Below are 23375 nucleotides of genomic sequence, written 5' to 3' on the forward strand. Positions count from 1 at the left end.
CAGCTTTTCTTAGATTTGACATTGAAAGTCAGAAATTGACGTGTTACTGTTCAGCGGGACAAAGATACAGACTCAAAGTTCTTGACTTTTTCAAAAGTATTAAATTGAGTATAGTTCCTTGCCTTGAGACAGACTTTCGGGGAGCAGGAGGGGCATATTCAAGTGTTAACAAAGATACATTAGATTTAGACATCAGACACCTGCAAAGTAACTGTAAGGGTCTTTGACGAGGTCTCTTTCAAGTCAAACAGCTTGACTTGAAACGTGTCTGTCTGAATCAGAATGTTTTCTGGCTTGACATCACGATGCAGTATCCCCTGGCTCTTGCAATGCTTCAATGCTTCCATCAGCTGAAACATCACATTGCGAGCCTCGACCTCAGTCAAACATCCACCTTGCTTGCCGGAGAGTTCCTCGAGGTCCACACATGGTTCAGGCTGTTCCAGGAGTACGATATATCACTTTGCCTCTTCGTGCCAGTCCAGAATCTTCAGGATTTTTGAGCAAGGTTCTGTGTTTGCAAGGATCTTCAAAGCTATCTCAATGGGCAGCCATCCATATCCTGTCTGTAGTATGGTACAAAAAGGAAAGAATGAGTGCCACACATTATAATGCCATCCTTTGTAATACTACTTATCAAGGTCTTCTTAGAAATCTTATTTTTAGCTTTTGTGCTAGATTATAGTAATAGGTAAGATGTGCATCATGATAAAGAAACTTACAAGCTGCAGTTTTTCATATGGCATCTTTTTGGAGACGTACTTGATTGCAACCTGAGGAAAGATGAATGTGTTATGTGTAATTAAATCAAATCATTTGCATACATAAAGTAACTAAAAGAGCTTTTCAGACTCATCTGGCTTGTGAGGTTCCATCATTTTATTTTTATGCATGAAAGAGCAGTAGTTACTGCTTTTAAATAACAGCTTTGCAACTTTACTGCCAATCCCACAATGTTACAGTGATCCATGATGTCAAATGTAGCAGCAAAAGATGTCAAAGTAAAGGGAGGTTAAGAGACGTATAACAATCAGCCTCCTTCAAAAGGAACTACTAGTGCCTACTAGTGAACGCTGCCATTCCTGAGTTCAGTTTTAATATTGTTATAATGTTTTTCTCTAATTTGAGTGCAAATGAAGTTTAGAAGATTAAAATTTGTTAAGACGTGATTGCTTACCTTTTGTCCATTAGTGGCACTGATCAACTTTACTTCTGATTATGTAGAAAACTGGTCAAAGACTAGAGTAAAAACAGAAATGGAAAGACTTACTGGCAATCCGTCTTCTTTGCGTAGTCCAGCAAACACACAGCCAAATCCTCCTGCATCCAGCAGTTCTCCTTCCAAATACGCCTTCGTCCAATGTGATTATTATGTCCCTAAAGGTTGACTTAGAGAAAACACTGTAATTTATTTACAAGTGTTCAGTATGTGCAAATAGTAATATCGACTTTATAGCCAAAAGTTTTGGGACGTCTGCCTTTACATGCACATTCAAATCAATTCAATTTTATTTTTATAGCACTTTTAACAAAGAGCGTTCCATCAAAGCAGCTTTACATAAGAAACAACAAACATATAAACAGGCAAACAGTCCTAGATGTTATCTCAAGTGAGCAAGCCTGAGGTGACTGTGGCAAGGAAAAAGTCCCTTAGATGGTATGAGGAAGAAACCTTGAGAGGAACCAGACTCAAAAGGGAACCCATCCTCATTTGGGTGACAGTGGAGAGTGTGATTATAAATTATTGTAAACACCAGAGAGTGTGATATGAACAATGTCCTTTGTGCATTTATGTATAGTCAATTGTGTGATGCAGATACAGCATGTGTAGAATGTTATGTAAAATAATAAGGAGGTTGTTGTCGTCCACATAAGGTTGGCAGTGTTGCTTTGAATACCCGAATCCTCACAAAGCAGAACCCGGCTGGAGCTGGTCCATCTCTGGATGCCACTGGAGCTGGCACAATCTCTGTATGCCTCGGGATGGCTAGAAGAAAGGAAACAAGTGGAAAGGAATTAGAGTCGCTGCTGTTCATAATATTAGCAGCACTAGATGATAATGTGCATTTAATCAGATGTACTGGAGTACAAGGTTATGGGATGTATTAAATGTATGCCAGACTAAAGAGATAAGTCTTTAGTCTACGTTTGAACTGGTAGACTGTGTCTGAGCCCCGAACACCGTCAGGAAGGCTATTCCAAAGTTTAGCAGCTAAATACGAAAACCCTCTACCCCCAGACTTTGATGTTCTGGGAACTACCAGAAGTCCACAGTTTTGTGATCTTAAAGAGCGTGGTGGATTGTAACGTGTTAGAAGACTGGCCAGATAAGTGGGAGCTAAACCATTTAGAGCCTTGAACGTAAGTAGTGCTAGTTTATAGTCAATTCTAAACTTAACAGGTAGCCAGTGCAGGGATGATAATATTGGAGTTATATGATCATGTTTTCTTGACCTGGTAAGAACTCTGGCGGCTGCATTTTGGACTAACTGTAGCTTGTTTATTGAAGATGCAGGACAACCACCTAGTAATGCATTACAATAGTCCAGTCTGGAGGTCATGAATGCATGAACCAGCTTTTCTGCATCAGATACAGATAAAAGGTGCCTAAGCTTGGCAATATTTCTAAGATGGAAGAACGCTGTTTTTGTAATATTGGAAATATGATTTTCAAAGGACAAGTTGCTGTCTAATATTACGCCCAGGTCTTTCACTGTTGAGCTAGTAGTAATAGTACATCCTTCTAAATGCAAGCTGAATTGTGAGAGCTTTTGTGTACTGGTTTTTGGACTAATAAGTAATATCTCTGTCTTATCAGAATTTAGTAATAGAAAATTATCGGTCATCCAATCTTTAATATCTTCAACACACTCCGTTAATCTAGACAAATTAGATATCTCATCTGGTTTTGATGAGATATATAACTGGGTATCATCGGCATAACAATGGAAACTAATCCCATGCCTTCTAATGATGTTACCCATTGGAAGCATGTATACCAAGAAAAGCAGGAGGTCCTAAAACTGATCCTTGTGGGACCAGTGTGATCGATCAGACAGGTAGGATCTAAACCATTTTAATGCCTGTCCCTGCAAACCTATGTGATTTTGTAAGCGATCTACGAGAATGTTATGATCTATAGTGTTGAACGCAGCACTAAGATCAAGCAGGACTAATATGGAGATGCAGCCTTGGTCCAAAGCTAAAGCAAGTCATTTGGGATTTTAACTAGTGCAGTTTCTGTACTCTGATGAGGCCTGAAACCTGACTGAAATTCTTCAAGGATATTGTTTTCCTGTAAGCATAATTGCATAATTGAGCTGACACCACTTTTTCTAATATTTTTGATATAAATGGAAGGTTGTAATTTGATAGTTCATTAGGGTCTAGTTTAGGTTTCTTAAGAAGAGCCTGAATAACTGCTAACTTGAGAGATTTTGGGACATGACCCAGATATAACGAGGAATTAATAATATTGAGAAGAGGCTCTCCAGCTGCATGTATCACTTCTTTCAGCAATCTAGTTGGAATTGGATCTAACAAACATGTTGCTGATTTAGCTGTGGTGATAAGTTTAAATAGCTCTTCCTGCCCTATACTGGTAAAGCATTGTAGCTTTAAATGTGGAGCTTTAGGCTGGTCTAGACAACCGGATGCTGTCAAAGGTTGAACATCCAATATTTTGTTCCTGATACTATCAATTGTTTCAGTGAAGAAATTCATAAAGTCATAAAATAAATTCATTTAGTCTCACTACTAAACTGTGATGAAATACTCTCTCAGAAATACTTGCTCAGATGCTCAGCCCTAGCAGCTTTTAGAGCCTGTCTATATCTGGACAAAGTCTTAAATAGTCTTTAAACGCAATACTAAAAACTTCTAATTTGGTTTTTCTCCACTTTCGCTCGAGGTTACAGGTTGCTCTCTTGAGGGCGTGAGTATGACTATTATACCATGGTGCAGGTGTTTTATCTCTGACCTTTTTTAGTCGGAATCGGCTCCTGAAGTCCTTCTTCAGGATCTCCGTCTGCCTCAGCCTGATGTCGTTCATGCCAGCATGGAGGACCACAGCTCCGATGTTCTTATTCAGGATCGCTGTACCTGTGCAGTGACGTCAACAACACGAGTACCAGGAAAACAGCGAGTGCGCACCTTACCTTTAGCCGCAGTAGCACGGATGTGTGGAGTCTCCGATGATCACCACATCGCACTCCGTCTCGCAAAGGGGAGCGAAGTGGTTGCGGGTTGAGATCTCGAAAACGGGTGGGGAGGGGGAGAGGTCCTCGCCCCGGGCTTGGCTCGTGTCTTCCGCTGCTGCTGCATCCAGGCTGCGTGGTACCCAGGGACCGGAGTGAAGGAAACCTGGGCGGGCCGCGTCCTTGGTGCGTTGGGCCTGGGCAGAGAAGAACACGGAGTTGAGGTTGTGGGAGTGTTTGTTTCACGCCACGGATTTACCTGGGACAGGTGAGCGTCAATCCGGGATGATTCCAGCGCGGCGTTCCGATCTCACAGCTGGGCTAGCTTCATTTATAGGTTGTGGATCTGCTTCTGCATGGCCTCCAGCTCCAAGTCCACAGAGTGCAGCTTGAATAAATCCTCACCTGCACTCAAAGGCAGACCCACAACTGACATAGTGTTTAAGAGCAGTAGCACAACAGAGATAATTGGTGTGAAAAACATAAGCCAACTTGTGGTAGCCGGGCTAACGTGCTAATGGGCTAACCGGCTATAAGCGGGTGTTCTGGAAAACAAATATAACTAATGATATAAAAAGCATTTGAAATGAGAATATTATGGGATACTATCGGCTAATAAAGATACTATAAAAAGTTATAATATTGGACTGGATTTAAGATAAAAATCGAGAAAATTTAGCGAAATTTTAGGTCCATGAAATTTAATGACATCCCATTCTTAGTCTGTAGTGTTTAATATGGAGCTGGCCTGCCCATTGCAGCTATAACAGCTTCAACTCTTCTGGGAAGGCTTTCCACAAGGTTTAGGAGTGTGTTCATGGGAATTTTTGACCATTCCTGTAGAAGTGCTTTTGTGAGGTCATGCACTGATGTTGAACGAGAAGGCCTGACTCACAGTCTTGTTTTTTTTCCCGTCATGGAGAGCTTAAATCCACCATCACCTATGCTGCTCCTACACTGATAACTGGAAACGTTTCAAGCAAAGATTCAACATCTATCTAGCAGCTAGCGGTGCAGGGAGAGGCGATGAAAAGCTAAAGGCATCCATGTTTTTGCATGTAATAGGTGAAGATGCACTGGACATTTGTAATAGCTTCAACTCAATGGCGCAAATCTAACTGACTGTTCTAATGGCAAACTTTGAGGAATTCTTTGTGCCAAGTAAGAATGTCACTTTTGATAGGAACAAGTTTTTCTTTCGACTGAGTAAGACTTGTGAATTTGGAGATTTAAGAGACTCACTTGTGAGGGACAAAATAGTTTGTGGGACTCCTAATAATGGTCTCAGTTGAAGAGCAGCCTGACAAATTCTTTGTTGATTCTGTACAGACTAGCACAACAGACAAAGCTGAATGGATTGTACCACTGACCGTAAATGTAAAAATTGGCTTCAAATTAGATACTGCAGCACAAGTCAATCTCTTGTCTAATTCTGACTACAAAACCCTCAAAATCAAAATACATCCAGTGAAAACGAAAGTTTTCCTGTTTTCCAAGTGTCCCTGTCAAAGGGAGCTGCTTGGTGACTCTTAAACACAAGGGACAGCAGGTAAAGTCACAGATGCTGATTGTGGAAAAGAATGTCCAGCCAATTTTAGGACTGAGCACGTGCTAAAAATTTAAAAAAAAAAGGAAGGTGTTTGTAGTGGCATCACAGATTGAAACAAATGAAACCTCATTCATGCAGGAGTATGAAGATGTTTTTGAAGGACTAGGATGTCTGCCTGGGAAGGATAAAATAAGTGTTGATGACACAATAACACCAGTTGTACATGCATGCAGAAATGTTCCATTTGCTTTGAGAGGAAAACTTAAAGACGAATTAGCTGACATGGAGAAGCTAAAGGTTATAAAGACAGTTGATGAACCAACAGACTGGGTGAGCTCACTTGTTATTGTGCTCAAGAAAAATGGAGCTTTGAGAATATATCTTGACCCAAGAGATCTCAACAGGGCCATAAAACGTGAACATTTTAAACTGCCAACCAGAGAAGAAATCATGTCTCAGTTCACTGGATCAAAGTGGTTCTGCAAGCTGGATGCATCATCTGGGGTTTGGCAAATGAAACTTGATGAGGCAAGTTAAAAACTGTGTACCTTCAATACACCTGAAGGCAGATATTGTTTTCTCTGTCTCCCTTATGACATTCACTCAGCACTAGAAGTTTACCACAAAACTATTCACATGATCTTTGAGCATCTACCAGGTGTATAGACTATGATGGATGACATAATTGTGTGGGGTTCCAACCAGCAGGAACATGATGCATGACTGAAGCAGGTTCTGGAGCTAACAGGACAGTCCAATCGAAAATTGAACAAAGAGAAGTGTGAGTTTGCAGTTAAGAGCTTAACTCTCGTTGGAGATGTCCGGTCTGAAGAAGGCATTAGGCCAGACCTAAAAAAAACATCAGCAATAGACAACATGCCACAAAGTACAGAGGAAGCGAGAAGATTCCTTGGAATGGTCACATACCTGGCCAAATTCATTCCCCAGCTATCAACACGTTCTGCTCCACTCGGATGTCTGCTAGAACAAAAGAATGAGTGGGTGTGGTCTCACAAGCAGGAGGCATGCTTTCAAAACCTGAAACACATCATTAAAGAAGAGCCAGTGCTCAGATATTATGACCCACACAAGAGCACTAAAATCTCAGCAGATGCTTCATAACATGGCATAGTGATATATACACTATATTGCCAAAAGTATTCGCTCACCTGCCTTGACTCGCATATGAACTTAAATGACATCCCATTCCTAATCCATAGAGTTCAATATGACGTTGGTCCACCCTTTGCAGCTATAACAGCTTCAACTCTTCTGGGAAGGCTGTCCACAAGGTTTAGGAGTGTGTTTATGGTAATTTTTGACCATTCTTCCAGAAGCGCATTTGTGAGGTCACACACTGATGTTGGACGAGAAGGCCTGGCTCTCAGTCTCCGCTCTAATTCATCCCAAAGGTGTTCTATCGGGTTGAGGTCAGGACTCTGTGCAGGCCAGTCAAGTTCCTCCACACCAGACTCTGTCATTCATGTCTTTATGGACCTTGCTTTGTGCACTGGTCCACAGTCATGTTGGAAGAGGAAGGGGCCAGTTCCAAACTGTTCCCACAAAATTGGGAGCATGGAATTGTCCAAAATGTCTTGTTATGCTGAAGCATTCAGAGTTCCTTTCACTGGAACTAAGGGGCCAAGCCCAGCTCCTGAAAAACAACCCCACACCATAATCCCCCCTCCACCAAACTTTACACTTGGCACAATGCAGTCAGACAAGTACCGTTCTCCTGGCAACCGCCAAACCCAGACTCATCCATCAGATTGCCAGATGGAGAAGCACGATTCTTCACTTCAGAGAACGCGTCTCCACTGCTCTAGTGTCCAGTGGCGGCGTGCTTTACACCACTGCATCCGACGCTTTGCATTGCACTTGGTGATGTATGGCTTGGATGCAGCTGCTCGGCCATGGAAACCCATTCCATGAAGCTCTCTGCGCACTGTTCTTGAGCTAATCTGAAGGCCACATGAAGTTTGGAGGTCTGTAGCGATTGACTCTGCAGAAAGTTGGCGACCTCTTCGCACTATGCGCCTCAGCATCCGCTGACCCCGCTCCGTCAGTTTACGTGGCCTACCACTTCGTGGCTGAGTTGCTGTCGTTCCCACTTCCACGTTCTTATAATACAGCTGACAGTTGACTGTGGAATATTTAGGAGCGAGGAAATTTCACGACTGGATTTGTTGCACAGGTGGCATCCTATCACAGTTCCACGGTGGAATTCACTGAGCTCCTGAGAGCGACCCATTCTTTCACAAATGTTTGTAAAAACAGTCTGCATGCCTAGGTGCTTGATTTTATACACCTGTGGCCATGGAAGTGATTGGAACACCTGATTCTGATCATTTGGATGGGTGAGCGAATACTTTTGGCAATATAGTGTATATGAAATTAGGGCTACAGCTATCGATTATATTAGTAATCGAATGTTCTACCGATTATTCCATCGATTAATCGAGTAATCGGGTAAGAAGTACTTTTTCTTTATTAAAGAGGAATACTAAATATGTAAGAGAAAATAAGACAGTTCTCTTAAAATGAACAACTAAGTTGTTTCCTGTTTTGAAAAATATAAAATCTAAACCCATTTAATGCATTTAAGTGACATTCATAATGCAAATACAAATATATAAATAAAAAAACTTTACTTCAAAAGAAGGTAAAAATTGTACAACCTAAAACAATAATAATAATAATAATAACAACAACAATAATAATAATAATAACAATACCTAAACATTGCATTTATGTTGTTCAACTTAACTTGGACGTTTCACTCTAACTACAGCCCAAGCAGGACATAAGCATTTACTGTCTTCCTGGAAGACTTGGTGGTTTTTGTAAGAGGCAAATATTAGTGGACAGGAAGGGAACTTGGAACAAGAACAAGAGTTCATACACATCACATTTCTTAACACATTTTTCTGTAACATGAAATTAGAGTTATTTGGAGAATAAACCCTCTTAAATGTCTCTCTACATACTGGTGTGTGTGTGTGTGTGTGTGAGACAGAGAGAGAGTGAGGCTATCAAAATGAACGATGCTTAGGCTTTCACAAAACTAAATTAGGGACATCATAACTAGCCACCATACTGATTTACAGTCTTAAATAGTTCAGTCTTACTGTAATCACACTGTACAGAGTTTTCTGCCTGTTTTAGTTTGAAATGATACCAAACTTTGAAAACTTTCTGCCGTTTTCTTTGGCTTGAAGCTTCTGTGTGTGTAGTTACAGTAAATGGACTAAACGAAGCTTCGAGGCAGCTAATTTGCCTCGATGATTTTATTGTATTCAAATTACTCAAGTTACTCGAGGAATCGTTTCAGCCCTGTATGAAATATGACGTCAAAATGATCTACACCCCAGAAAAATTCATGTTTGAAGCGGACACTCTCTCAGGCTGTAGACAAGCATGAAAATTCTGAAGATTAGAAAAGTGCAGACATACAAGCATATGTTGACATAAGGTTCCATGCAGCCACTGAGCATTGAAAGAGCTTAGAGAGTTCATACTGAAAGGCTGGCCAAAAAATAAAACTGATTGTCCAAAGCAAATCCAAGATTACTGGACCTGCAAAGCTGAACTTTCAGTAGTGAATGACATCATCTACGGAAAAGGAAAGAAGTTTGCAGTAGCATCAGTGCGAAAAGAAATGCTGCAGAAAATTCATGAGGGGCATTTAGGAGAGGAGAAATGTAAACGCAGAGCCCATGAGGTCATGTACTGGCCAAGGATAAACCATGACATCAGTCAGACCACAGCCTCATGTGAAATATATCTCACATGTACACTATACTGCCAAAAGTATTCGCTCACCCATCCAAATAATCAGAATCAGGTGTTCCAATCACTTCCATGGCCACAGGTGTATAAAATCAAGCACCTAGGCATGCAGACTGTTTTTACAAACATTTGTGAAAGAATGGGTCGCTCTCAGGAGCTCAGTGAATTCCACCGTGGAACTGTGATAGGATGCCACCTGTGCAACAAATCCAGTCGTGAAATTTCCTCGCTCCTAAATATTCCACAGTCAACTGTCAGCTGTATTATAAGAACGTGGAAGTGTTTGGGAACAACAGCAACTCAGCCGCGAAGTGGTAGGCCACGTAAACTGACGGAGCGGGGTCAGCGGATGCTGAGGCGCATAGTGCGAAGAGGTCGCCAACTTTCTGCAGAGTCAATCGCTACAGACCTCCAAACTTCATGTGGCCTTCAGATTAGCTCAAGAACAGTGCGCAGAGAGCTTCATGGAATGGGTTTCCATGGCCGAGCAGCTGCATCCAAGCCATACATCACCAAGTGCAATGCAAAGCGTCGGGTGCAGTGGTGTAAAGCACGCCGCCACTGGACTCTAGAGCAGTGGAGACGCGTTCTCTGGAATGACGAATCGCGCTTCTCCATCTGGCAATCTGATGGACGAGTCTGGGTTTGGCGGTTGCCAGGAGAACGGTACTTGTCTGACTGCATTGTGCCAAGTGTAAAGTTTGGTGGAGGGGGGATTATGGTGTGGGGTTGTTTTTCAGGAGCTGGGCTTGGCCCCTTAGTTCCAGTGAAAGGAACTCTGAATGCTTCAGCATACCAAGACATTTTGGACAATTCCATGCTCCCAACTTTGTGGGAACAGTTTGGAGCTGGCCCCTTCCTCTTCCAACATGACTGTGCACCAGTGCACAAAGCAAGGTCCATAAAGACATGGATGACAGAGTCTGGTGTGGATGAACTTGACTGGCCTGCACAGAGTCCTGACCTCAACCCGACAGAACACCTTTGGGATGAATTAGAGCGGAGACTGAGAGCCAGGCCTTCTCGTCCAATATCAGTGTGTGACCTCACAAATGCGCTTCTGGAAGAATGGTCAAAAATTCCCATAAACACACTCCTAAACCTTGTGAACAGCCGTCATATTGAACCCTATGGATTAAGAATGGGATGTCACTTAAGTTCATGTTACGACCCCGAAGTAGGCCTAGGGGAGACTCAGGGTCAGCAACCGGTGGTTTATCAAGCTGATAGTGGGTGAAAGAGTCCAACCGGGTCTAAACAATGACACACAGTGTAGACTGGCTGAATGAAAAAAAAAAAACAAGGTTTCGCGACACAACCTGTAGTGCTTAATCAGTTTACTGTGCTGTACAACAGAAAACACGTATTTACAATATTTACAAATTTCACAAACAAGCCAAACACGGGGCTGGACAACGGCGGTGCTGAAGAAAAGAAAACCAAGTAAAACAAAATGATACTTCCCTAACGCTGCTTTATTTTTAATACATCCTGGACTACAAACAAAAGTGAAACCAAAAACCTGCCTATACTGCGCTTCCCTTACAAACTTAAATACAGGGGGTGGCACCCGCCCCTTTCCTAAAGTGTCTAGACAGTGTGACGTCCTACGTGTTGCACAGTGTATGAGCGCGCTCTTTCTTACCTGTCCGAGCCCCGTCAGCACAACACTACACAAACACACACAGCTGTACATACACCTCAATACACCAAGTATTTAGATAGACAAACAAACCACGCAATTGCACACACAAGCAGAAACAAAACGCCGCGCCCGATGCGGTGTCAGTGTTTCGCTTTTATAGCCTGACTCTTCTTCCGGTTAATCATCCAGGGCGGCGATAGCGCGATTCGGCTCCTCCCGTCAGCGGCAGGTATATGGCATGCGGCCAACTGCATCACGTTCCTCCCAATAGGTTATGCTGTAAACAAAGCCATCATAATAACCGAAATACGTGCCGTGGCACGTAACAGTTCATATGCGAGTCAAGGCAGGTGAGCGAATAATTTTGGCAATATAGTGTAAGTCTAAGCAATAAGTAGAGCCACTCATGCCTCATCCTGTGTCTGATTGTCCATACCAAAAGGTCGGAATAGATTTTTTTCAATGCAATGGTAAGAGCCATATTGTAGTTACTGACTATTTCTCTAACTATCCAGAGGTTGCAACACTTCAGGTGACATCCAGCCAAGCTGTCATTGGTTTCCTAAAGACAGTCTTTGCTAGACATGGAGTTCCCTGTGAGATGTTTTCTGATAATGGTCCTCAGTTTACCAGCAGGGAGTTTAGTTCTTTCTCTAACGAGTGGGGATTTCAGCACACTACTTCAAGCCCAAACCACCCTAAGTCCAATGGGCTTGCAGAGAGTTCTGTAAAGATTGTGAAGGGTCTCACGAAAAAAATAAAGACGAAAAAGCAGACTTCCACAGGAGTTTGATGATTTACAGGAGTGCACAATTGCAAAATGGGTTGTCCCCTGGGCAAACGCTGATGGGTCGACGGATATGCACCCATTTACCTAGCCATGAGGACCTGTTAAAGTCTACAGGAGTAAGCAAAATCAAAGCCACAAAACAGATACACAAACACAGGCAAAAATGGCACTACGAAAAGAAGTTTGTATCCTAAACTATGCAACAGACACACTGGACACAACAAGGCAAAGTGGAAAGAGAATTGTTTCCGCATTCATATGAGATCTGGAACTGAGACAACAAGTGGCAGTTCAAGAGGTTGATTCGCAACCAAATGACCAAGGACTGTCTGATGTTTCCACTAGTGAACAAACATGATGTCAGTCCTCTGGATTTTGCAAACTCAACTATGACAAAAGGGATTACTGTCTCTCCTGCAATGTCTTGCAAACCAAGACAACCTGTTAGATTTCCTGAAAGGCTTATTGAAATTTGTTAAATATTTCAAGGACTGGGTAGTTGAAAAAGATAACGGTTACTTGTAATATCTCACTGTTTAACTGCAATTACTGTTAGTTAAAAAAAAGTTGTTGTTTAATAACTTTTAACATAAGAGTTAGTTAATAGAAGTAAAGAATCCCAAAGAGATAGTGCTTTACTTTTAAAGGGGGCAAGATGTGATGTTATGAATGATCACATGTAATTTTGGTTCTGAAAGTGTGTGTGTGTGTGTGTGTGTGTGTGTGTGTGTCCGGACAGTTCAGAGGGTGAACGGTAAGTTGTGCTAAGAGACATGTTGTGTGCCCACGTGCAAAATAAAAAACAAGTAAAGTGAAGTGGCTAAAAAGACATTCAGGCTCTCCAGCGTGTTGATTAAAACGTAACAGGCCCCTTTCTCTTTCTGCATCAAACTCGCCATCTACAGCTGTCATTCTTTCTAACACAATTTTGACGATAGCAGCAGGTGTAACATATACCCTTATGTCACTGAAGATTTTCATGATACACTTCTTTTTGTCCTCAAGAGAGTCAGCAATTTCAGCAAGCTGCTTATCAGATATGTCTGTTTTTAAGTCCTGTCCTACTTTACGAGATCTTCCATTGCTCATAAAAAGTGGTTAACCTTTTCTCTTTCTTAGAGCAATCATCTTTCTAATAAGCAAGTATTTTCTTCTTAGGCTTATGATCATGTTCTGAACGTCGAGGGAGCTCTGTACTGTCTTGTGCATGACACTGAAGTTCCGATGTATTTTTATCTTTACGTTTAACTGTACCTTTTATATCCTTTTCTTTTGTACCTTCTGTTCCCGTCTGGAGCAGGCTTTCAGATTCTTGTTCGTGTCTCAGCTCCGTAGACCATCACGCCGATTCCGAAGTCCTGCAGTCCATTGACCATCGTCACGGTGAAACCGTGAGTCAGCACGTGCAGCGAGCATCTGAACCAGCGAAGATGAAGCTCTTACTGTAGCGGACCCTGTCCGAATGATGGCCGAAACTTTTACTGACGTTTCTGAAAGCTTTATTGTACATTCAACACCGTAGAAATATCCTTTATAACTTCAGAAATCACCGTAAGAGCTGAACAATGTATAAAGATACACATTAAAAGTCTTGTCTAAACTCGACCCCATTAACTAACGATAAAGAAATATATACAGACCTCATGCCTTTAAACCTTAGAAACCATGAAGAACCAAAACAATCAGCGCGTACAACCGTTCATTACTGCTGCAATCATTATCACTCTGAAGGATGCAATACCCTTCAAAATAAAAGTCCCAATTTTCTAAGACAGATAGAGCAGGCTTTTACATAATTAAACCCAAATGTATGTGATATATATATAATATATTATATATATATAATTAAACCCAAATGTATGTAATATTTTGGACTGCTGTTCCTAACAAATATTTGGGACTGATATGTCAAGTAATTTCTTACAGAAGCAATATTAATGCTCTCATTTTGCTCTCACCTATGACATGAAAAAAAACCAATGTAATGCACACTCTGTTTTAGTTTATTGTTTATTTAATAAACCACAAAAATAATGAAATAATTAGAAAATTTAATAAAGAGAAAAACAAAATTCATTTGAAATCAAATGCATGGATTATAATTCTGTACAAAAGTTCAGATGTATTTAAATTTTCAGATGGAGGTTAGTGCAGTGGTCCCTGTCTCCTGATAAGTACCTGGTAAGTTAAACCAGTGGTGAAGCTCTATTTGCTCCAGACTGGTTCTGTCTTCTGCATCGGTGCTCAGACACCAACGGATCAGATCACTGCACTCTGTACCACAGGTACATAAATCAATAAGACGTAGAGAGAAGAATCTAATACTTAACTCCATGAAGAACCTGCTTTATAATAAATAATCCTTTAAAGAAAATGCTGTAGAGTACATAAGAAATTCCTCACACTTGTAACTCTACAAATTTCCTGTCAATTTCATCATACTGACTAACTAATACAGAGTCGTAAAATATAATACATTAAAACAGGGATGGGCAACTTTGATAATGACGAGGGCCAGCATTTTTCTCCTTTATACCTAGGGGGCCAGACCAGATTGCTGATCCACACACACATTTTACATCATTTTACTTAATTTCCTTTTTATTGAGAAAACACAGTGTACAATTAATGCAATGTGTCTTTAAAGATTTTAAGTATAACTTTGCAATTATGCTAATTCTAATTCTAAATGACAATTTTATTGTCAGTTGACAAGCATTTCAGCTAAACATCTTAACTGCTTTGCTTTAAAATCTCTAACAAACAAGGCCCTCTTAAATTAGTAGCCTAGAGAACATACTCAACCCACCCTCAAAGAACAAAATGATTAAAAATGAATATTACATAAATTCAAAACCAAATATTATTTAAAAGGTTAAATATAAGTATAAGAACAATTCAGTACATCACTTTTCTTAACAGACCAACCCACAAATATATGCATTTACTGTTCAATTCAGACATCATTCCCACTATCAAAAAGTTCCAATGGGAAACTTGTGGTCTCTCTTGCTGGTGCAGAATTAAATCAATGTCAGTCTGAAAATTTATACAGCCAACTTGCAGTAGCTGAAAGAGACTGTCATCTGACCGCCTGTTTCTGTCTTTGGTGCCAAACATGCTAAGCATTAACAGTGCAAAATGACTGAGCAGGGGAAAACAGGACTCTGGTAGCAGTTTCCAAAATGCAAGCCCCCTCTCGTTGCACCTTGACTGAAAGAAGGAGTCGGCCTGAAGTTTGCAGAGTTCTAGCTCTGACACTCCAGCCTGCTCACTGACAGACGCGTTCAGAGGGTCTGCAAAAAGGTCTATGCGATGCTGCATGATGTGAAAGTACTGGAAGCGAATTTTGAGTTGCTCTTGTAGAGTTGAGTTGCTTTTTTTTGAGTTGCTCTTTTCTGTACTTGGAGATGCGCAAGGATGAATCTGTGAGATGTTTAGCCGGCCAATCACAGCTCACCTGGGAAATCTTTCTCGGCCAAATCACATCGGCCCGTTACATCTTTCTTCCCCAATCCCTGCGCTGAAAAGATGGACAGAAGTCCCTCTTTTCCTCCTTTAAATACATGTCAGAACCTTTAAACTCAAAGGCTTCCAAAACGTATACTATTCTTGTATCCATTATTCAAAATCTTTGATGTTTTATGGTGACATCATAGTGTACTGTTATTATACATCATAGTGTATTGTTATTATTCATTATAGTGTACTGTTATTATACATCATAGTGTACTGTTATTATACATTATACTGTACTGTGATTATACATCATAGTGTACTGTTATTATACATTATACTGTACTGTGATTATACATCATAGTGTACTGTTATTATTCATTATAGTGTACTGTTATTATACATCATAGTGTACTGTTATTATACATCATAGTGTACTGTTATTATACATTATACTGTACTGTGATTATACATCATAGTGTACTGTTATTATTCATTATAGTTTACTGTTATTATACATCATAGTGTACTGTTATTATTCATTATAGTGTACTGTTATTATACATCATAGTGTACTGTTATTATAGATTATACTGTACTGTGATTATACATCATAGTGTATTGTTATTATTCATTATAGTGTACTGTTATTATACATCATAGTGTACTGTTATTATACATCATAGTGTACTGTTATTATTCATTATAGTGTACTGTTATTATACATTATAGTGTACTGTTATTATACACTATATTGCCAAACGTATTCGCTCACCCATCCAAATAATCAGAATCAGGTGTTCCAATCACTTCCATGGCCACAGGTGTATAAAATCAAGCACCTAGGCATGCAGACTGTTTTTACAAACATTTGTGAAAGAATGGGTCGCTCTCAGGAGCTCAGTGAATTCCACCGTGGAACTGTGATAGGATGCCACCTGTGCAACAAATCCAGTCGTGAAATTTCCTCGCTCCTAAATATTCCACAGTCAACTGTCAGCTGTATTATAAGAACGTGGAAGTGTTTGGGAACGACAGCAACTCAGCCACGAAGTGGTAGGCCACGTAAACTGACGGAGCGGGGTCAGCGGATGCTGAGGCGCATAGTGCGAAGAGGTCGCCAACTTTCTGCAGAGTCAATCGCTACAGACCTCCAAACTTCATGTGGACTTCAGATTAGCTCAAGAACAGTGCGCAGAGAGCTTCATGGAATGGGTTTCCATGGCCGAGCCGCTGCATCCAAGCCATACATCACCAAGTGCCATGCAAAGCGTCGGATGCAGTGGTGTAAAGCACGCCGCCACTGGACTCTAGAGCAGTGGAGACGCGTTCTCTGGAGTGACGAATCGCGCTTCTCCATCTGGCAATCTGATGGACGAGTCTGGGTTTGGCGGTTGCCAGGAGAACGGTACTTGTCTGACTGCATTGTGCCAAGTATAAAGTTTGGTGGAGGGGGGATTATGGTGTGGGGTTGTTTTCAGGAGCTGGGCTTGGCCCCTTAGTTCCAGTGAAAGGAACTCTGAATGCTTCAGCATACCAAGACATTTTGGACAATTCCATGCTCCCAACTTTGTGGGAACAGTTTGGAGCTGGCCCCTTCCTCTTCCAACATGACTGTGCACCAGTGCACAAAGCAAGGTCCATAAAGACATGGATGACAGAGTCTGGTGTGGATGAACTTGACTGGCCTGCACAGAGTCCTGACCTCAACCCGATAGAACACCTTTGGGATGAATTAGAGCGGAGATTGAGAGCCAGGCCTTCTCGTCCAACATCAGTGTGTGACCTCACAAATGCGCTTCTGGAAGAATGGTCAAAAATTCCCATAAACACACTCCTAAACCTTGTGGACAGCCTTCCCAGAAGAGTTGAAGCTGTTATAGCTGCAAAGGGTGGACCGACGTCATATTGAACCCTATGGATTAGGAATGGGATGTCATTTAAGTTCATATGCGAGTCAAGGCAGGTGAGCGAATACTTTTGGCAATATAGTGTATATTTAATAATATAAATATTGGTAGTTTTTTGTTTATAGATTTCTATACTTTGTTTGTATTTTATAATAATTTATCACTTATTGTTATATTGTTATGGTGTGTGTCTTGTGCTGTATTATTCTTATCTACGTAAAAAAAAAGAAAAAAAGAATATTTCTAACAATAGGTTGTACTGAGAAGCCATATTTTGCAGATAATTAAATAATCAAAGTCAACTAAATACACAGGAGTTAGAACTTGACTCATTTTGACAGCAGGAATGTTTCTGTAGACTAACAGTTGCCATTTCTAAACTGAATTAAATTATATTAATTAATTTAATCCTTGTCTGAAGTTTGAATTGAATCCTGGTCTGATTTTTTTGTAAAAAAGCACATTTAAATTTTTTTTTTTACAAAACAGGTGAATATAAATCACACATGGCATTCTGTCTCTCCTTTGCTTTCTTGCTTTCATTCTTTTCTTCTCTTTTTTCTTCCTTCCTTCTCTTCTTAAAGGATTTTGGGATTCTTTTTAAAGACTCGGGTTTCATTGAATCACTCACTGAAATGAATCGAGTCAGTGATTCCTTTTCAGTCAGTAATTCTTTAATAGCCCTCATTTCCTGTACAAACTCTAATCATGCTGGGAAATAGTAGTGGATTTTTTTTTCACCCTATAGTAATTGAATGGTGGGATTAATGCAGGTGATTATACGCTATAATAATGTAATGAGTATAGTTATGTACTGTTATGTTATGGCTTGTATGTAATAGTAATTGCAAGTTTTTAGAAAATCTTTGACTATTGCATGATGGGTAACCAACCTGTTCCGCCACTGACAGGAAGGATAAACATGTCCCTGTGTCAATTAAAAAGAATCAAGACTTACGATACCAGTGAAACAAAAATTTATTAAATATGTTAAATGTAGAAGTGCAGAAGTATCCAAATTGAATAAAAATAAATATCTTAAATAAGGAATAAAACAACCAAACTGAACAAAAATGCAAAATGTGAATGAATGTAAGATTCTCAACTGAATCAGTCTATAACCCGATTCCGCGAGTCCGCTGAGAATCAACTGAATCAGTCTACAACCCGATTCCGCGAGTCCGCTGAGAATCAACTGAATCAGTCGATGAGCCGGGTCCGCGAGTCCGCTTTTTCTCTTAATGCAGTTTAATAATGTTAATGTATAATATATAATGTTATGCATTGTTTTTTTTTAAAAAAAAAAGCACGGTAGCAGCCATAGGACAAATAAGAATCGGTTCAATTTAGACCTCGGACTCATGAATCATGAGTTAATATGCGGAATCGGATCATTTAACTCGGGTGAATCAATCAGGGCCAGTACTAGCGATACTGTGTCTGCTCCAGTTATACCCACTGGGGAAAGTAACAAAAGCGATCTGTAACAAAATCATTCTTATCCAATTCAGGTTAACAGTATAGGAAGCTGTTGCAGGACAATGTGTGTGTTATTCTCTCATTATTTCACTTAGAAGTGAGCAGATGAAAAGGTCTAGAGGGTGGCTTTTGCATTTGGAATCTCTTGAGGGTAACTCTCAATATGAAGTCCAAAAATTCATCACTGCCAGTGAAGCCAGCCATTATCAGGCTGAAAAATGAAAACAAACCCATCAGGGAGATTAGTTGCGGTCAAATCATCGGTTTGGTACAAAGGAAAAAAATGCAATGGTGAGCTCAGGAACACCAAAATTCCTTAACAACCACATTAAACCACTGCTGCGGATGAAAGACAAATTCTTTCCCTGGTTTATTTCATAAACAAAGATACTCTCTCAGATGAAAATTTCTTTATAAAAATTCTGGTGCATTATGCCAATCACAGCCATGATAATGAATGTTGGAAAGTAACTACCCCTGTACAGTGATAGATGGTTAATAGATGGTTAATTGATGAAAAAATTATTTCATTAAAAATCCTTTAAATAGAAAGAAATACTAAAACAGAAATTGTGGAGGAAGGATTGGTTGGGAAATCTATGTTTGTGGGCAGGATTGTCTGCTCTGCGAAGAAAATTAAAGTAACAGGAAAAGAAACAAGCTAATTTTATATTGTGCACCACCAGCAATCATGTCATGTTTGTTTTTATTTTTTATTTTTGCTGTTCCTAACAAATATTTGGGATTGACCTGTCAAGTAATTTCTTACAGAAGCAATAGTAATGCACTCATTTTTCCCTCACCTTCCTACACACTTATCCATGATAAAAAACAACAACAATGTAATGTCCACTCTGTTGTAGTTTATTCTTTTATTAAATAATCTACAAAAATAATGATATAATGAAAAACTAAAAAACTAAATTCAAATCAAATACAAGGATTCTGTACAATAAATTCAGATGTATTTACAGTTTTATAATTAATTACAAATTCTATACAAAAGTTCTGTACAATTCTGCACAAAAGCATGAAACTGAAAAAACATATTACTATTTACAATGATAAGAAGAGGCAGCACTGTGTCTTAGTGGTTAGCACAGTTGCCTCACAGCAAAACGGTCTGGGGTTTGAATCCCGGGGTTGAACAGGCTAGGGCCTGTGTGGAGTTTGCATGTTCTCCCTGTGCCTGCGTGGGTTTACTCCGAGTACTCCGGTTTCCTCCCACAGTCACATTAGGTTGTTTGGTAATTCTAAATTGCCCATAGGAGTGGTTGTTTGTCTATATGTGGCCCTGTGATGGACTTTCACCCTGTGTATGCTGGGATAGGCTCCAGCAGACTCCTGAGGAAGACCCCAAGAGGAGGTTAGTGCTGTGGTCCCTGTCTCCTGTAAACTGGCACTAATCTGGTAAGTTAAACCAGTGGTGAAGCTCTATTTGCTGCAGGCTGGGTCTGTCTTCTGCATCGGGGCTCAGACACCAACGGATCAGATCGCTGCACTCTGTTACACAATACCCAGGTACATAAATCAAAAAGACATAGAAAGAAGAATCTAATACTTAACCCCATAAAGAACCTGATTTACAATAAATAATCCTTTAAAGAAAATGCTGTAGAGTACATAAGAAATTCCTCACACTTGTAGCTCTACACATTTCCTGTCAATTTTATCATATTGACTAATTAATTCATAGTCATAAAATATAATACATTAAAATAAATGGATGCTTCTTTCTCTGCTCAAGTCTGTGTATAAGGTATAGTTCAGTCTGCTATTAATTAGTCCATAGCTTATCAGTCTTTGTACTTTCTTGCCTTGAGACAGACTTTCGGGGAAGAACAAATGGCCAGTTTTGGTTTCCTCAGGGGTCCTGAAAGGCAGACAGCCACACACCAGCCTGTACAGCGTCACGCCCACAGACCAGACGGTAGCTGGGTCTGCCCGATACTGCCCCTGTACGAACCACTCAGGAGGGGCATATTGACGTGTGCCTGTTAACAAAGATACATTAGATTTAGGAAAAGAGTCACAGTACTTGCTGCCACCAAGAACTCATGGTCTCAAATCAGACACCTGCAAAGTAATTGTAGGAGTCTTTGACGAGGTCTCCGCAACCGAAGTCAAACAGCTTGACTTGCCACGTGTTGGTCTGAATCAGGATGTTTTCTGGCTTGACATCACGGTGCAGTATCCCCTGGCTCTTACAATGCTTCAGCGCCACCATCAGCTGCCACATCACAATGCAAGCCTCGGACTCCGTCAAACATCCACCTTGCTTGCTGGAGAATTCCTCGAGGTCCAGACATGGTTCAGGCCGTTCCAGAATGACAACGTAGCGTTTTCGCTCTTCGTACCAGTCCAGAATCTTGAGGATTTTTGAGCAAGGTTTGCTGTTCGCAAGGACCATCAGCGCTATCTCAACGGGGAGCCATCCATATCCTGTCTGTAGAATGGGACAAAAAGGAAAGAATGAGTGCCACACGTTATAACGCCATCCATTGTAATATTACTTATCGAGGTCTTCTTAGATTTTTAGTATGTGTGCTAGGTTATAGTAATAGGTAGGATGTATATTTTGATAAAGAAACTTACAAGCTGCAGTTTTTCATACGGCATCATCTTGGAGACAAACTTGATTGCAACCTGAGGAAAGATAAATGTGTTATGTGTAATTAAATGAAATCATTTACATACATAAAGTAACTAAAAGAGGTCTTCAGCCTCATTTGGCTTGTGAGGTTATATCATTTTAGACATGCATGAAAGAGCAGTAATTACTGCTTTTGAATAACAGCTTTGCAATTTTATTGCCAATCCCACAATTCTACAGTGATGTCAAGAGTAGCAGTAAAATGTGTCAAAATAAAGGGAGGTTAAGAGGCGTATAACAATCAGCCTCCTTCAAAAGGCACAGTCACCTACCAGTGAACACTGCCATTCCTGAGTTCAGTTTTAATATTCAAGATTATGACTAAAACCTGGCAGCAATTGACTGCAATTTAAGCTTAGAAGATTAAAATTTGTTAAGTTATTGATTACCTTCTGAACATTAGGAGCACTGATCAACTTTATTTCTAACTGTGTAGAAAATTGGTTAAAGGCTAGAGTAAAAACAGAAATGGAAAGACTTACTGGCAATCCGTCTTCTTTCCGTATCCCAGCAAACACACAGCCAAATCCTCCTGCACCCAGCAGTTCTCCTTCCAAATACGCCTTCGTCCAATGTGCTGCAAAAAACATCCAATTATAAGTCTCTTATTCATGTAACTCAGCCCACTTTTTATCCATTTCACCTATGAGTTCTGACTTACATTTGGAAAGACGTATAATAGGTTGGGTAGCGGGTTCCTCTGGACTTCTTCCTGTTCTTGGTCTCTTCTGCAGAGGCTCGGTTGTATCTGCCAGGTTACTGGGCTGGTCCGTCTCCTTACACCCCTGATGCTCTGAAGGGTTTGCAGCCTGCCCCGAGAACAAGCGCTTTCTTTTCTGTATGGTCCTTTGGGCACACCTTGGGATTTTACGGTGACGATGAGTATTCTTTAACGGCTGAGCTGGGGGTTGAAACATTGACAAAAAGAACACTTTTAGTTCACTGTGATGTTTAACGTTAAACATAGGAAGAGAATTACTTCTTCAGGACACCTTTGTTCATATAAACTGGCAATAATGCAGCAATGCACACAAAAGCATACACGTTAAAATACAGAGGTTAAAGTGCCTCACCTTACCAATCATCACAATAATAGTTTACAGTATATTCTGTCTATTTAATTAAAGTATATCTGTTTATTTTTTGAACGTCCCACTGACAGAAACATTAGGTTCAACTAACTTATAGCTCTTCTCGTTTTTTTCTCGGTTACAGTTAAGGTTTGAACTAAACCCTTTTCCATTCAAATGACCTTTCAAACAGGGTACTAACAATACAACTATATAATATATTACTAAATTCTGATAGCAGAGTGTGGATAAAACACTTACCTGTGGGAGTCCGCTGTGAGCCCACTGCCGTGGTCACGGTTTCCATCACAGCCGGTGAAGATGCACTTTTATAGCCGTTCAGAAACATTCCAGCAGGTGTCGCTTTATCCTCGGTATCAGTTGCCGATACTTCCTTCCTACGATGGTCAATCACTCCGGGATTTCTTCTGTCGTTGTATCCGATGCTCACTTCTGACGATGGTCAATCACTCCGGGATTTCTTCTGTCGTTGTATCCGATGCTCACTTCTGACGATGGTCAATCACTCCGGGATTTCTTCTGTCGTTGTATCCAATACTCACCTCTTACGATGTTGAGTCTCTCCGGTGTTTCCTCTCTTGTTGTATCCAATACTCACCTCTTACGATGTTGAGTCTCTCCGGTGTTTCCTCTCTTGTTGTATCCAATACTCACCTCTTACGATGTTGAGTCTCTCCGGTGTTTCCTCTCTTGTTGTATCCAATACTCACCTCTTACGATGTTGAGTCTCTCCGGTGTTTCCTCTCTTGTTGTATCCAATACTCACCTCTTACGATGTTGAATCTCTCCGGTGTTTCCTCTCTTGTTGTATCCAATA

General features: G+C 40.5%; 1 protein-coding gene and 1 long non-coding RNA gene across 2 annotated transcripts; both read right to left on the reverse strand.

Moving 5' to 3' along the window:
- Window positions 1-34: 34 nt before the first annotated feature.
- On the reverse strand, window positions 35-7174 carry LOC131342222 (uncharacterized). Its single transcript, XR_009203001.1, has 4 exons — window positions 3980-7174; window positions 1271-1987; window positions 723-773; window positions 35-566 (listed from the first exon to the last, which is right to left on the reverse strand). It is a non-coding gene; the product is annotated as an uncharacterized LOC131342222 (long non-coding RNA).
- A 12612-nt stretch (window positions 7175-19786) lies between these two features.
- On the reverse strand, window positions 19787-21454 carry LOC131342690 (serine/threonine-protein kinase pim-1-like). The gene is made up of 3 exons (XM_058373826.1): window positions 21410-21454; window positions 20891-21260; window positions 19787-20808 (listed from the first exon to the last, which is right to left on the reverse strand). Exons 1-3 carry the CDS (start codon window positions 21434-21436, stop codon window positions 20528-20530), a joined length of 678 nt encoding a protein of 225 aa, XP_058229809.1. The 5' UTR covers window positions 21437-21454; the 3' UTR covers window positions 19787-20527.
- Window positions 21455-23375: the final 1921 nt, after the last annotated feature.

Source organism: Hemibagrus wyckioides, linkage group LG21 (genome assembly GCF_019097595.1).
Source record: "Hemibagrus wyckioides isolate EC202008001 linkage group LG21, SWU_Hwy_1.0, whole genome shotgun sequence".
NCBI classification, from domain to species: domain Eukaryota; kingdom Metazoa; phylum Chordata; class Actinopteri; order Siluriformes; family Bagridae; genus Hemibagrus; species Hemibagrus wyckioides.

Excerpts from the sequence above, each read along its gene's own strand:
- LOC131342690 (XM_058373826.1), bottom strand. The coding sequence starts at position 21,436 with ATGATGCCGTATGAAAAACTGCAGCTT. Across the intron at positions 21,261-21,409 it reads CGTATGAAAAACTGCAGCTT|ACAGGATATGGATGGCTCCC; the intron begins GTAAGTTTCTTT and ends CCCATTCTACAG. Across the intron at positions 20,809-20,890 it reads CTCCTACAATTACTTTGCAG|GCACACGTCAATATGCCCCT; the intron begins GTGTCTGATTTG and ends CTTTGTTAACAG.